This window comes from Rhinopithecus roxellana, chromosome 12 (genome assembly GCF_007565055.1).
Source record: "Rhinopithecus roxellana isolate Shanxi Qingling chromosome 12, ASM756505v1, whole genome shotgun sequence".
NCBI lineage: Eukaryota > Metazoa > Chordata > Mammalia > Primates > Cercopithecidae > Rhinopithecus > Rhinopithecus roxellana.
The window spans coordinates 17,301,747-17,316,565 of NC_044560.1; the positions used below are offsets into that span (position 1 = coordinate 17,301,747).

The window sequence follows — 14,819 nt, forward strand, 5'->3', positions numbered from 1 at the left end:
AGGACGAAGGATTAGGAAAGGCCTGCCCCCAGACTCTGCTGGGTGGGCAGGGCAGCTGAGACCAGGAAGCCAGCTCCTGGGGTGCGGCCCCTACACCAAGGTTACCGGGAATACCCACATCCAGCCAGGCACACCAGCTCATCCCACAGTACTGGGCTGGACCCCTCTGATGCTGCGCCCCTCTGAGAGGAAGGGCTGGGCTTGGGCTGGTAGAGGAGAGAGGCACTGGGTCCTTTGACTGAGGGGGAGATGAGCCCTGACCTAGAGAAAGTCCCTGCCCTGCACTCAGGAGCCGCCAGCCTGGGGGAGATGGGGACACAGCCCTGCCCTCAGGGGTCCCCAGCCTGGGGGAGATGGGGACACAGCCCTGCCCTCAGGAGTCCCCAGCCTGGGGGAGATGGGGACACAGCCCTGCCCTCAGGAGTCCCCAGCCTGGGGGAGATGGGGCACAGCCCTGCCCTCAGGAGTCCCCAGCCTGGGGGAGATGGGGCACAGCCCTGCCCTCAGGAGTCCCCAGCCTGGGGGAGATGGGGCACAGCCCTGCCCTCAGGAGTCCCCAGCCTGGGGGAGATGGGGCACAGCCCTGCCCTCAGGAGTCCCCAGCCTGGGGGAGATGGGGCACAGCCCTGTCCTCAGGAGCCCCTGCTTCAGTGGGTACAGCCCCGAATCCAGAGAGCCCCAAGTGGATGAAAAAGACCCAAAGCTGCTTTCAGAAGGCACCCCTGTCTGAGGGGACACACAGCCAGTTTGCCCACAGGAGGCCAGTACAATGGGTGTGACAAAGCCCTGCCTACAGGTGCCCTCAACAGAAGAGGAGACAGACCTGCCTTCAGAAATGCCCAGCCTCTAGGAAAGAGAAGATTCTGCCTTCTGAAGCCATATCCGGCTGAGAGGGAGACAAAGCCATCCCTGTCTCCATAGCCACCAGGCTGAGGGAGAAGACAAACCCTTGCACGGAGGAGTCCCTTGTCTGACCAAGGCAAAGGACCCAAGTTCTGGCAAAAACCTCTAGGACTGCACCCGGGGCTGCAGCTTTGCACGTTCTGCACTGAAAGTTACTCTATTTCTATTAATACCTCTCCCCACCACCCCCGACCACAACCAAAATATTGGGCTTAGCGGGGAGCAGAGGTGTCAGGCCACAGAGGAAAGCAAACTGGGCCAAGGCATAGGTGGACATTCTCAAATGCCAACTCTAGGAATCTGCCAGATCAGGGTTTAATCATCACCTCTGGTCCTCAGCTTGAGCCCTGCAGTGAATGTTCTCTGAGCCTTTTCCTGAGTCTGTAACAGCGACACATACTGCCTCCCTCACGCCTAGCATGATGAGTAGTACATACCAGGAGTTCAGTAAATGAAAATCACTTTATTTAGCGAAGCTCCTGTCAAGTGTCCCAAGGTTAGGGGTCAATTCCTTTCCTCACGTCAGACTCAGCTGGATAACTTGTTAAAAATAAAGTGTTAGCCGGGTGGGGTGGCTCACGCCTGTAATCCCAGCACTTTGGGAGGCTGAGGTGAGCGGATCAGCCGAGGTCAGGAGTTCCAGACCAGCCTGGTCAACATGGTGAAACCCCATCTCTACTAAAAATACAAAAATTAGCCAGGTGTGGTGGTGAGTGCCTGTAATCCCAGCTACTTGGGAGTCTGAGGCAGGAGAATCGCTTGAACCCAGGAGGCTGAGGTTGCAGTGAGATGAGATCGCACCATTGTACTCCAGCCTGGGTGACAAGAGCGAGACTCCATCTCAAAAAAATAAAATAAAATTAATTAATTAAATAAAGGTAGGCCAGGCGTGGTGGTGTATGTCTGTAATCTCATCATTGTGGGAGGCTGCGGCAGAAGATCACTTGAGACCAGGAGTTTGAGACCAGCCTGGGCAGCAAATCCAGACCCCATCTCTCCCAAGAAAAAAAATTAGCCAGGTGTGGTGGTTCACACCTGCAGTCCCAGCTATTTGGGAGATTGAGGTAGGAGGATAGCTCAGGCCCAGGAGATTGAGGCTGCAGTGGGGCCATGATCTCACAACTGCACTCCAGCCTCGGCGACAGAGCAAGAACCCGTCTCAAAAAAAAAAAAAAAAAAAAGATTCTGGTACAGCAGTGCTGGTGATGGGGCCAGGAAGTGAAATTTTAACAAGCATCAAGGCGACTGCAAGGTAGCAGCCCATACAGCAATACAGGCTTGGAGGGACTCCGGAGGAAGCCAAGGAGAGAAGAGTTCAACCCTTCAGAGGCTGTGTCTAGCTATGCTTGCCTATCTCCCACCAGGGGAATGGCAGCCCGCTAAGCCACAGGTGTGTGGTTAGGATAATAGCATCACTGACAGAGAACCCTAAGCTCCACTCACCCTCCCACCTCTTGGAGGACTGGCTGTCCCTGCCTGATGGCTCCAGCCCTGGCTAGGTTAAGTTGGGAGCTTGTTAAAGATCCAGCTGTCTGTCTCCCTACCACACACACACATACCCTACCCTGAATCAGAACCTTCAGGGAGATCAGAAAATGTTCTTGTAGGCCAGGTGCAGTGACTTATGCCTATAATCCTAGCACTGTAGGAGGCTGAGGTGGGAGGATTGCTTGAACTCAGGAGTTCGGGACCAGCCTTAGCAACATAGACCTCGTCTCTACAAAAAATAAATTAAAACATGAGTGGGGCATGGTGGTGCACACCTGTGGTGACAGCTACTCAGGAGGCTGAGGCAGGATAGTTTGAGCCTGGGAGGTTGAGGCAGCAGTGAGCCATGATCATCGTGCCACTGCACTGCCACCTGGGCAACAAAGAAAGACCCTGTCCCAAAAAAAAAAAAAAAAGGAAATGTCTTTTTAACAAGCTTCCCAGGTGTGTCCTCAATCTTCAGCTCTTTCACTTTTTAACAAGCTTCCCAGGTGTGTCCTCAATCTTCAGCTCTTTCATCCCTTTATTAAAGCAGGGAACAACCAGCAGGAGGGGGGCAGGGAGGAATAGCCACTGTGCACCCCACTGTGCTGGGCACCTGGCTTCCCTGACCTCAACCCTCAGGATATAACAAACACAGCAGAGTCAGGATTCAGACTCCAGTCTGTCTGATGCCAAATGCAGGCATATTGTCTCCATTTGGAAGGTTTGCCTCCTTTTGCTTTTTATAATGAACAGAATCTCACTAGTTTGCAGAACAGGAATGGAGAAGGTGTTTTTACCTTCATTTTACCAGAGGAGGCAGCTAAAGTCCAGAGAGGGGAAATGACTTGCTAGAGACACAATGCTAATGAGTGGCAGGGCAGAAAACTCAAGGAGGTGGGTGACTTCACATCCCTTTTACACTCATTTCACAGTGCCCTTGTCGAGCTCTGAGCCCCCAATTCTAATGTGAGAAGCACTGATAACCTCCAGCAAGAGGCAGATGATCCAGATGTGCTAGGTTGAGGTTGGGGAGCGGGGTAAGGAAATGGAGAGGGGAAAATCCTGTTTCCTTGAGGTTCCACCTTCAGAGCAGGCCCAGACCCATCCACAACGTCCCACACACTTCCTCCTACTGCCACTGGGGCCCCAGGGAAGCGGGAGGGGCCAGAAAGCGAAGCTGGCTGTGGCTGCTCCAGGAAGCAGCTGAGAAACCACAGTCATAGGGTGTGGGGGTTCAGGTGACTGGAATACCAAAGGCAACAGCTGGTGCTTTCTTTCAGTGGTTACAATTCTCTTTTTTTTTTTTTGAGACGGAGTCTCTGTCCCCCAGGCTGGAGTGCAGTGGCACAAGATCTTGGCTCACTGCAACCTCTACCTCCCAGGTTAAAGTGATTCTTCTGCCTCAGTTTCCCAAGTGCCACCACACCTGTGCCACCACACCTGTGCCACCATGCCCAGCTGATTTTTATATTTTTAGTAGAGACGAGGTTTCACTATGTTGGCCAGGGTGGTCTCGAACTCCTGACCTCTAGTGATCCGCCTGCCTCGGCCTCTCCAAGTGCCCGGATTACAGGCGTGAACCACCGTGCCTGGCCTACACTTCATTTTAAAGGTGCAATTCCCACTTTACATACTAGGATGCTGAGGTTCAGAGTTGATGTTACCGGCCCACATGCTGGGTTTCTAACCATACCTGGCTGGCTCCTTCCACCTCACCTCTGTCCACAAAGGTCCTCTTGCCAGCATTGGCTCCACAGCTGGGGAGCCTATCTGCTCCATTATTTACAGAAAACAAGAAAAGTGGCTCATCCAGCTTTTCATTTTTCTCTGGGCCCTGGCACTCCTCCAGCAAGCCTTCCCTACCTAGTGAGTGCCCCTTAACCTATTCATGGATGAAGGGGTAGGAGAGGATGGCACTGCCATAGCCACAGCCCTGCCTTGGAGGCCAGTCTTGACTGTACTGCCTCAAGTCAATGCCCAGCACACACCCCTCTCCCCAGCCAGGTCATCACAGAGATTGCTCCAAGCAGGGTTATGAGAATGGGCTGGGACCATTGCTGATCTGTCCAGTGGGTCTGTCACTAAAATGTGACAGAAAGGAAGTGGGAAGACTTTGGTCCAGCTAGGAAAATAGGATGTACTGACCGAAACCCAAATTCCTCAGTATGCCATTATGATCTCCCTGGTCTCATCTCACCTCACGTCTGTGCTCCAGGCATAACAAATGTTGTTCAATTCCATGAATGGGCTATTCTCTTACCCTCTGGGCCTTTGCACACGCCATTCCCTCTGATTGAAACACCTTTCCCTCAAGTACCACCCCTTCTGTGCCAGACACTGTTCATTGTTTCCAGCAGGCATTCTTTTTTCTTTTTTTTTTGAGGCGGAGTTTCACTCTGTCAACCAGGATGGAGTGCAGTGGCGCGATCTCGGCTCACTGCAAGCTCCGCCTCCCGGGTTCACGCCATTCTCCTGCCTCAGCCTCCCGAGTAGCTGGGACTACAGGTGTCTGCTACCACGTCTGGCTAATTTTTTGTATTTTTAGTAGAGACAGGGTTTCACCGTGTTAGCCAGGATGTCTTGATCTCTTGACCTCGTGATCTGCCCGCCTTGGCCTCCCAAAGTGCTGGGATTACAGGCGTGAACCACTGCGCCCAGCCTTTCCAGCAGGAATTCTTTCATCTTTACCAACTTTTATTGGAAACACGTGCCCAGTCCCAAAGAGTAAGGCTTGGTGTATTGCCTGTCTGTTCTTCACAGCTCTCCCAGCCAAACTTACCAAGAGGTGTCCATGTGACCCATTTTCTAACCAGTGACATCTTCTGGGAAAAATTTTGCATCCTGGATGACTTATTTCTGTTTGGTATTTGTTATAAGATGTGGTGCTAGAACCTTCTTGCAACTGTGAGATGCCAAACCCTCCAGAGAGGACGGAGAAGCATAGCAAGAGCCTGTTTCCTTGGAGGTATTACTGAATGAATGATTCCACCATGAACAATACCTGAAACCTCGTCTCCACTTATGGAAGTAAAATATTCCTCTTTTTGCCAGTTGTTCCTTGCAGCCAAAACATTCCTAACTGATGCATCAGCCCCTGGGTTCCAGCTTTTAAAATGGCCACTTTCTCCAGGAAACATTTCCTGGCTGCTAAAAATGAGATCAAGGGCCCCCTTCTCAGAGCAGTGGACACAGTCTCCTTGCCCGTGTGCCCCAGCTGTGAGGCAGGCAACAGGGGTCCTGCGGTGTTCACCATTTTATTTCTAAACCAGCACATTTGTTCAATGAATAAACAGACCTGACATGAGTTAGATTTGTGTCCCCGCCCCAATCTCATGCCCAGTTGTAATCCCCCATGTTGGAGGAGGGACCTGATAAGAGGTGATTGGATCATAAGGGCCGCCCCCTTTGCTGTTCTTGTGATAGTGAGTTCTCCTTGTCTATCACTATCTCGTGATAGTGAGATCTGGTTGTTTAAAAGTGTGTAGCACCTCTCCCTGCGCTCTCTTCCTCCTGCTCTGGCCATGTAAGACGTGCCTCCTTCCTCTTCACCTTCTGCCACAACTCTTGTTTCTTGAGGCCTCCCCAGCCACGCTTCCTGTACAGCCTGCGAAACCATAAGTCAATTAAACCTCTTTTCTTTATAAACTACCCAGTCTCAGGTAGTTCTTCATAGCAGTGTGAGAACTAACACCCATAGCTAATTGCTGGCACAGCCTCCTTGAGGGTAAAGGTAAGTTTGTAGATGGCTGAACTGAACAACCACCACTTAATCTCTAAGGAAAGGGTGTGTGCATCCACATCCTGGACTGAAATGGGGGTCACTTTGCTTTGCCTGGCTAGAAGAGATAATCACTGCCCCCCTTGGCAGGACAGCCTGCATTACCTCACAGCATGTATCACTTTTGCAGGGCAACTAAACATTTCCTTCCTCTGCCTTGGTCCAGTTTAGCCAGAGGCACACTTGCCCACCTACCCACCCACCTCTGTGCTCTACTTCATGTGTGGTTTGGATGTGCTCAGCTGTACTTGGAAGGACAGTAAGACACCCAAGCCTCTGTCCTCTCCCACAGAGAAATGAAAGTTGCGCTTCTCGTGATACTAAAAGACATGGTGCCTTTCGTAGTCATGGTGCCTGTTTACTCATCTACAAGACATTGCAAAAAGCAAAGTCTAGTTTTGAGTCACCTAGTTTCCTTTATCTTCACATTTCAAGTATCACCTTTCCACTTCTCACTTTAGGCCCCTCCCAAGGGCTGATTCCGTCCCTGAAAGCAAGCAGGACATCTAGGCATAGACTATGAGCTGGATGCTTTCATATATTACTTCATTTAATCCTCAAAACAATCAGTATCTTCATTTTACACAGAAATAATAGTATATTGGCAATACCCAAGGAGCACTGTGGTAGCTACCTTGTATATGCCATGGCAAATCCTCCCTAAAAGCTGCCACAGTAATTTATATTCCCATTTTGTAGATGAACAAACTAAGGTTTGGCCAGGTCTGTCCAACCCCAAAGCATTTTGGGGTTGGGCCAAGCCAGATAAGGGACCCACAAGGGAGAGTACAAGGAAGAGTACATCAATGGCTTGGGTATAAAAATTTATTATACATAAAGAATATTACCACTAACAAATGCAGACAGGCTAGGACATGGTACTGGGTGGAGGACGGCTAGCTCTTTGGAAAGTGAAAGGTTTGGGTGGCGTGGACCTCATGCCACGCTGATTGGTCAGTAGACGGGGGCACATGCCAAACACCACAGGGCATCAGATGCCGCTCTGTGTGCCCACAAGTGTTCCCTGTCTCATCTGGGCCTTCGAAGGGAGCACACCCAGAAGCGAGCAACTGAAGTGAAGGGGCTTCCTAAGGTGCCCCTTCCGGGCTTGTCTCTGAAGTCACAGCAACACCATTTTAAGCAATATGTTTAATCGGATGATTTCCACAAACTATCCATGAAGTTTCTAACCATCACAATTCAGTGAAGTACAAAACACTGAGTTACAGGCTGTGGGAAGAGAAGGCAGCACCAATGGTGGCACCTTCCAATCCTGGTTGTTCTAGGGGCAGGGAGAAGGGAAGGTCTTTTTTTAAACCAAGCCCCTCATTTCAATGTACAAAAGAATTACTCTGATCAATATTAAATTGTATTGAAAACAAAATGGACTAAAAAGCAAATTCTACTCTATGTTGGGGTGGAAGTGGGAGGAAAGAATGAGTCCTTCGAAGCAGGAAGGGAGATAGCAGGGGGAAGGTTCTGTGCCTGTGACCCCGGTTGGTCACTCACGCTGCTCCATTTTTACTTTTGGTGGTCTCAGGAAGGTCCGATTTTTCTTCTCTTTCTTCCCCTTTGTATTGGCTTGGAAGTTTCGCCAGCTGTCCACACGACCATCTCGACTTTCCTAAGTACAAAAGAAGTTTGAGGTGAGGAGACCACTTAATGAGTGGAAAGGCCTAAACCTGCTCTGCCATCCATCCACCCTCCTGTAGCCCAGCTCAGTTCAGTCCCCTGGAATAATCCAAGAGTAGAATAGAGCTGGCCAGGCACAGTGGCTCATACCTATAATCCCAGCACTTTGGGAGGCCAAGGCGGGCAGATCACCTGAGGTCAGGAGTTCAAGACCAGCCTGGCCAACATGGTGAAACCCTGTCTCTAATAAAAATACAAAAATTAGCCGGGCATGGTGGCCAGTGCCTGTAATCCCAGCTACTCAGGAGACTGAGGCAGGAGAATCGCTTGAACCTGGGAGGCAGAGGTTGCAGTGGGCCGAGACCATGCCACTGCACTCCAGCCTGGACAACAAGAGCGAGACTTCATATCAAAAAAAAAAAGAAAGGAAAAAAGAAAAAAGAGTAGCATAGGCCGGGCATGGTGGCTCACACAGCAGGTGGATCACCTGAGGTTGGGAGTTCAAGACCAGCCTGACCAACATGGAGAAACCCCATCTCTACTAAAAATATAAAAAGTTAGCCAGGCATGGTGACACATGCCTATAATTCCAGCTACTTGGGAGGCTGAGGCAGAAGAATCACTTGAATCCAGGAGGCGGAGGTCGCGGTGAGCCGAGATCACACCATTGCACTTCAGCCTGAGCAACAAGAGCGAAACTCCGTCTCAAAAAAAAAAAAAAAAAAGAGTACAATAGAGCTTTCTTCCCACTCCTATGGGCACAAGAAAGTGTCACAGCACCCCCTAGAAAGCAGGATGAGCTGCAGGTTGGAAGAGGAGGACAAAATGAGTAATAATCATCACAACACTGAGGCCCTATTTGTTGGGGACCTCAAGGCTAGACGTTTAGCATATGGTATTTCTTTTTTTTTTTTTTTTTTTTTTTTTTTGGTGAGATGAAGTCTTGCTCTGTCGCCCAGGCTGGAGTGCAGTGGCACAATATCGGCTCACTGCAACCTCCACTTCCCGGGTTCATGCCATTCTCCTGCCTCAGCCTCCCAAGTAGCTGGGACTACAGGCGCCTGCCACAAGGCCTGGCTAATTTTTTGTATTTTTAGTAGAGACAGGGTTTCACCATGTTAGCCAGAATGGTTTCGATCTCCTGACCTCGTGATCCACCCACCTCGGCCTCCCAGAGTGCTGGGATTTCAGGCGTGAGCCACCACGCCTGGACAGCATATGGTACTTCTAATCTTCCCCAAAGCCGACTATGCTGTGTACTGCCACCAGTGCTTCACAAATAACACTGAGGCTCCAAAAGGTGAAATGATTTTCTCAAAGCCATAGAGCTAGCTAGCAGCACAGCTACTTTCTACTACATCTTTCTGCTGCCCCCAAAACTTGGATGGCTGCCCCAAAGCCAGTACAATGCCTAGCCAGTTGTGTAGGGATGGCCACTAGGACCTCTACCTCATTACCATTTTTTCTCTTTCCATACATAAAGCGGAATAGAAACAAAGTCATCAACTCTGATTAGCCAGCCCCTAACCATGAGTCCTAAATCCTATAGAAGAAAAGACCAAATGTTGCCACAATCCTTCTGGCCAGCCACCTGAAGGATATAACTAGGGTGTCAAAGAAGAGTCAAGTTCAAAAGTTCTAACTCTCTCTGCAGGCAGGACACTGGGGCCACAAGAACTTCAGCGTCTACTAACAGATCTCCAAGCAAGGCAATACTCTATGTTTACCCCCTAAATTAAAAGTGCAATCCATTTTCCTTGAGCCCACTGGGCAGCTGTGCCTACTACAATCTGAAAAACCATTCAGGGTCAAACTGTTAGTGTGCTGTAAAAATAAATTAAACAATAATTTTTAAAAATAATTTTTTAGGCTGGGCGCGGTGGCTCACGCCTGTAATCCCAGCACTTTGGGAGGCCGAGGTGGGCGGATCACGAGGTCAGGAGATCGAGACCATCCTGGCTAACATGGTGAAACCCTGTCTCTACTAAAAATACAAAAAAATTAGCCGGGCGTGGTGGCGGGCGCCTGTAGTCCCAGCTACTCAGGAGGTTGAGGCAGGAGAATGGCGTGAACCCAGGAAGCGGAGCTTGCAGTGAGCTGAGATTGCGCCACAGCACTCCAGCCTGGGCGACAGAGCGAGACTCCGTCTCAAAATAATAATAATAATAATTTTTTAAAAAGCCATTCCGGGATCCTCATTGCCCTTGCCAAGGCTACAGAGCTTACAGGAGGCTGAGCCAGGACCAGCCTCATTCTTCACAGCTCCCACTCTTCCCCACATATCCCACTTCCCTCTGACTACCCAATTCAGTCCTGGGAGTGCCGCAGGAACCAAGCTGCCTTACTCTGGAATTAGAATCCCTGGCCACCTTAGAAATTTACCTCAAAGTTTTTCTGCCACTCTCTTTCCCTTTTGGCTTTTTCTTGAGCTTCAATCTCTTCTTCCCTTTGTCGTTTCCTAGGAGGAAAACCAGATCATATTATTTATATGATACTTATAGACTGAATTAACCATACAAGATGGCATCTCCCCACAGAAGCAAGCATATATAGTAAATCAGTTCCCCTAGAAGTCTACAAAGATGACTGTCTGGAAAGGGCTCAGAGCATTTTCATGAATGTCTCATTCTAAAACACGCAGATCAGACTGTGGGCACGGCTGTGGGGAAAGACATAAATCTCTCTGTTACACAGATAAAGTAACCAAAGCCCAGCCAAGAGCAACGTGAGGTTTTGGGCTCTTTCAGTGACAAAGCTATGTTGAGAACACAGGGCACCTTACTTCAGCAGAATGACCATTATAAACCCAAAGTTCTTAAGATCTCTGGACAAAACCCTATCCCAAAACAAAGACATTTCACACAACCTCAACTAGCAAATTTTAGTTACTGGTACATACCAAACAACAATATAAAATACATAGAGAAACAAAACTCGGCCGGACATAGTGGCTCACGCCTGTAAGCCTAGCACTTTGAGAGGCTGTGGTGGGTGGATCACGTGAGGTCAGGAGTTCGAGACCAGCCTGACCAACATGGTGAAACCCCGTCTCTATTAAAAATGTAAAAATTAGCCGGGCAGGAGAATTCAGGCAGGAGAATCACCTGAACCCAGGAGGTGAAGGTTGCAGTGAGCTGAGATTGCGCCACTGCACTCCAGCTTGGGCAACAAGAGCAAAACTCTAACATTTCTGATGTTCAAGAGAAATCATATTTTAGAACATTAAACATTTTGTTACCAATGACACTGTACAGTACTATACACTCACCAAAGCTGTAGCCACTAGTCCCACAAAAGGTTCTGGCCTCAGTAACAGTGGCCTTAACAGCTGCTTATTTCACTCCAGGACGTCAGAAAGAACACACACAAGGCTCTTGATTACAAATAATCTCCCTGAGAGTGTGCGGTGGCTCACGCCTGTAACCTAGCACTTTAGGAGGCCAAGGCAGGCGGATCACAAGATCAGGAGATCGAGACCATCCTGGCCAACATGGTGAAACCCCGTCTCTACTAAAATACAAAAAATTAGCCGGGCGAGGTGGCGTACACCTGTAGTCCCAGCTACTCTGGAGGCTGAGGCAGGAGAATGGCATGAACCCGGGAGGCAGAGCTTGCAGTGAGCCGAGATCGCGCCAGTGCTCTCCAGCCTGGGTGACAGAGCAAGACAGCATCTCAAAAAAAAAAAAAAAAAAAAAAAAAAAAAGCTTGATTGTTTTTAGGTAACTATTTTTATAGTCTCTTTAATGATATACCACATAATTCCTTCATTAGGAAAATCACCAAAGACCAATGTTAGTTAATCTAGGTATTTAAATATGGTTTAAATGAATATACTGATATGTACCTTTCATGCATCTCTTTGGCTTCTCTCTCTTTCCTTTTAATTTCCAGCTCAGCAAAGAGTTTCATTGTCTGTTTATATACAGCTTGTTTGAACTACAAGAAAATCAAGAACAAAAGAAAATCAGAGTAAATATTTTTACCAGCAATTTGAACCATGTACTTTCACTTGGAGCCTAAGATAAAACAGATTAAAACCTGGCACAGGCTGGGCACAGTGGCTCACACCCGTAATTCCAACACTTTGGGAGGCCAAGGGAGGACAATCGCTTGAGGCTAAGAGCTCGACTAGCCTGGGCAACATAGTGAAACTCTATTGCTACAAAAAAAAATTTTTTTAAACTAGTGCACAGGCCAGGAGTGGTAGCTCACACCTGTAATCCCAGCACTCTGGGAAGCCAAGGAGGGCAGATCACCTGAGGTCTAGAGTTCAAGACCAGCCTGGCCTGAACATGGTGAAACTCCGTCTCTACTAAAAATACAACAATTAGCCAGGCGTGGCGGTGTGTGCCTGTAATCCCAACTACTCGGGAGACTTAGGCAGGAGAATCACTTGAACCTTAGGCAGGAGAATCACTTGAACCTAGGAGGCGAAGGCTGCAGTGAGCCAAGATCATGCCATTGCACTCCAGCCTGGGCAACAAGAGCGAAACTCCATCTCAAAATCAAACAAAAATTAGCAGGGCATGGTGGTGCACATCTGTAGACCCAGCATTTCAAGAGGCTGAGGCAGGAGGATCACTTAAGCCCTCGAGTCTGAGACCACCCTGAGCAACATAGTGAGATCCCATCTCTACAAAAAATATTAAAAATAAAACATTAACCAGGTATGGTCACACACACTTGTAGTCCCCAGCTCTAGAGGCTGAGGTGGGAGGACTGCTTGAGCTCAGGAGGTCAAGGCTACAGTGAGCTATGACTATGCCACTGCACTCCAGCCTGGACAACAGAGCAAGACTCTATGTCTTTAAAAAAAAAAAAAAAAAGTATATTACATGGTAGTCTTACAAAGATAGGAACAGAAGCTATTATTATTTATTATTATTGTCATTGTCTCAATCTGTCACCCAGGCTAGAGTGCAGTGATGTGATCATAGCTCACTGCAGCCTCAAACTCCTAGGCTGAAAAGATCCTCCCACTTCAGCCCCCAAAGCACTCAGATTATAGGTATATGCCACCAGAGGTTATTATTAGAATGTATAATATCCACTAAGGTGGGAGGATCACTTGTGCCCAGGAGGTCGAGGCTGCAGTGAGTTAAGATCATGCCACTATACTCCAGCCGGGGTGACAAAGGGAGACCCTAGCTCTAAAAAGAATTACAAAAAAAAAATGAAGGTAAATGTCACACCAAGTTAATGAAATTACAATCCCCTCCCTACCAGTTTTTAATTCTTTATTTTCAAGAGTTCTTAAGAACAGAGCTTATGTTATTCTACCTTTAAATATTTTTCTCCAGATATAATGTATTTTAAATAGACATGTTAAGTACAAAAGTAATCTGTCATGCAGATTGAATAGTGCTTAAATTCTAAAATCAGACACTGGAGCAAAGAGTGATATATGGAGAGAAAGGAAAATAAAGAAGTCCCTAAATTTCTGTGACTTTTCTTTTATCCTGTTACCTACTAGACACTGCTCACTAAAAGAAATGCTTCAAACTCCAGTCCCTAATAAAGACAAACATCAAAGGTATAAAGGAGTCTGTAATGAATAGCTCAATATCTTTAAAAGCTCCAAACACTGGATAGACAGACACTGGTGATTTTATATTTTTTATATTTCTCTGCTTTTTCCAAATGTTCTATCATTAGCATGTGTTCTTTTATAATCAGGAAAAAAAAAACAACTGAAGAAAGCTGGGCCAGGTGCGGTGGCCACGCCTGTAATCCCAGCACTTCGGGAGGCCAAGGCGGGCAGATCACTTGAGGTGAGGAGTTTGAGATCAGCCTGAGCTACATGGTGACATCCTGTCTCTACTAAAAATACAAAAATTAGCCAGGCTTGATGGTGGGCATCTGTAATCCCAGCTACTCAGGAGGCTAAGGCAGGAGAATCACTTGAACCTGGGAGGCAGAGGTTGCAGTGAGCGGAGATCGTACCACTGCTCTCTAGCCTGGGCAACAGAGTAAGACCCTGTCTCAAATACATAAATAAATGTATATTTATACATTTTAAGTTCAAATAAAATGTTTGTTGTTGTTGTTATTGTTTGGAGACGGAGTCTTGCTATGTTGCCAGGCTGGGGTGCAGTGGCACGATCTTGGCCCACTGCAACCTCTGCCTCACGGGTTCAAGCTATTCTCCTGTCTCAGCCTCCCAAGTAGCTGGGATTACAGGCATGCACCACCATGCCCAGCTAATTTCTGTATTTTTAGTAGAGACGGGGTTTCACCATGTTGGCCAGGATGGTCTCGATCTCCTGACCTCGTGATCCGCCTGCCTCAGCCTCCCAAAGTGCTGGGCTCACAGGCGTGAGCCACTGCACCCAGCCAAATAAAATGTTTTTTAAAAAAATAAAAATGAGGCCACGCACAGTGGCTCACGCCTGTAATACCAGCACTTTGGGAGGCCGAGGCAGGTGGATCACCCAAGGTCAGAAGTTCAAGACCAGCCTGGCCAATATGATGAAACCCCGTCTCTACTAAAAATATAAAAAAATTAGCCGGAGGCTGGGCACGGTGGCTCATGCCTGTAGCCTGTAATCCCAGCACTTTGGGAAGCCAAGGCAGGCGGATCATCTGAGGTCAGGAGTTTGAGACCAGCTTGAAAAACATGGAGAAACCCTGTCTCTACTAAAAATACAAAATTAGCCGGGCTTGGTGGTGCATGCCAGTAATCCCAGCTACTTGGGAGGCTGAGACAGGAGAATCGCTTGAACCCAGGAGACGGAGGTTGCAGTGAGTTGAGATCACGCCATTGCACTCCAGCCTGGGCAACAAGAGTGTAACTCCTTCTCAAAAAATTAATTAATTAATTAATTAAAATTAAAATTAAAAATATGTGACAGCTAGGCACAGTAGATCACATTTGTAATCCCAGCACTTTGGGAGGCCAAGGCAGACAGATCACCTGAGGTCAGGAGTTTGAGACCAACATGGAGAAAGCCCGTCTCTACTAAAAATACAAAATTAGTTGGGTGTGGTGGTGCATGCCTGTAATCCCAACTACTCGGGATGCTGAGGCAGAATC

At 48.1% G+C, this 14,819-nt stretch overlaps 1 protein-coding gene across 2 annotated transcripts in view; it reads right to left on the minus strand.

The window, feature by feature from the left end:
* Nucleotides 1-6,961: 6,961 nt before the first annotated feature.
* The window catches only part of DNAJC8 (DnaJ heat shock protein family (Hsp40) member C8), a 30,198-nt gene continuing 22,340 nt past the window's right edge, over nucleotides 6,962-14,819 (minus strand). For both annotated transcript variants that reach the window (XR_004060343.1, XM_010380353.2), the window contains 3 exons: nucleotides 11,631-11,722; nucleotides 10,169-10,244; nucleotides 6,962-7,778 (listed from right to left, as the gene is read on the minus strand). Coding sequence is in view for 1 of the 2 variants with exons in the window: in XM_010380353.2 (XP_010378655.1) it covers nucleotides 7,656-7,778; nucleotides 10,169-10,244; nucleotides 11,631-11,722 (291 nt within the window). In the remaining variant the exon portion in view is untranslated. The remainder of the gene's footprint in view (nucleotides 7,779-10,168; nucleotides 10,245-11,630; nucleotides 11,723-14,819) is intronic.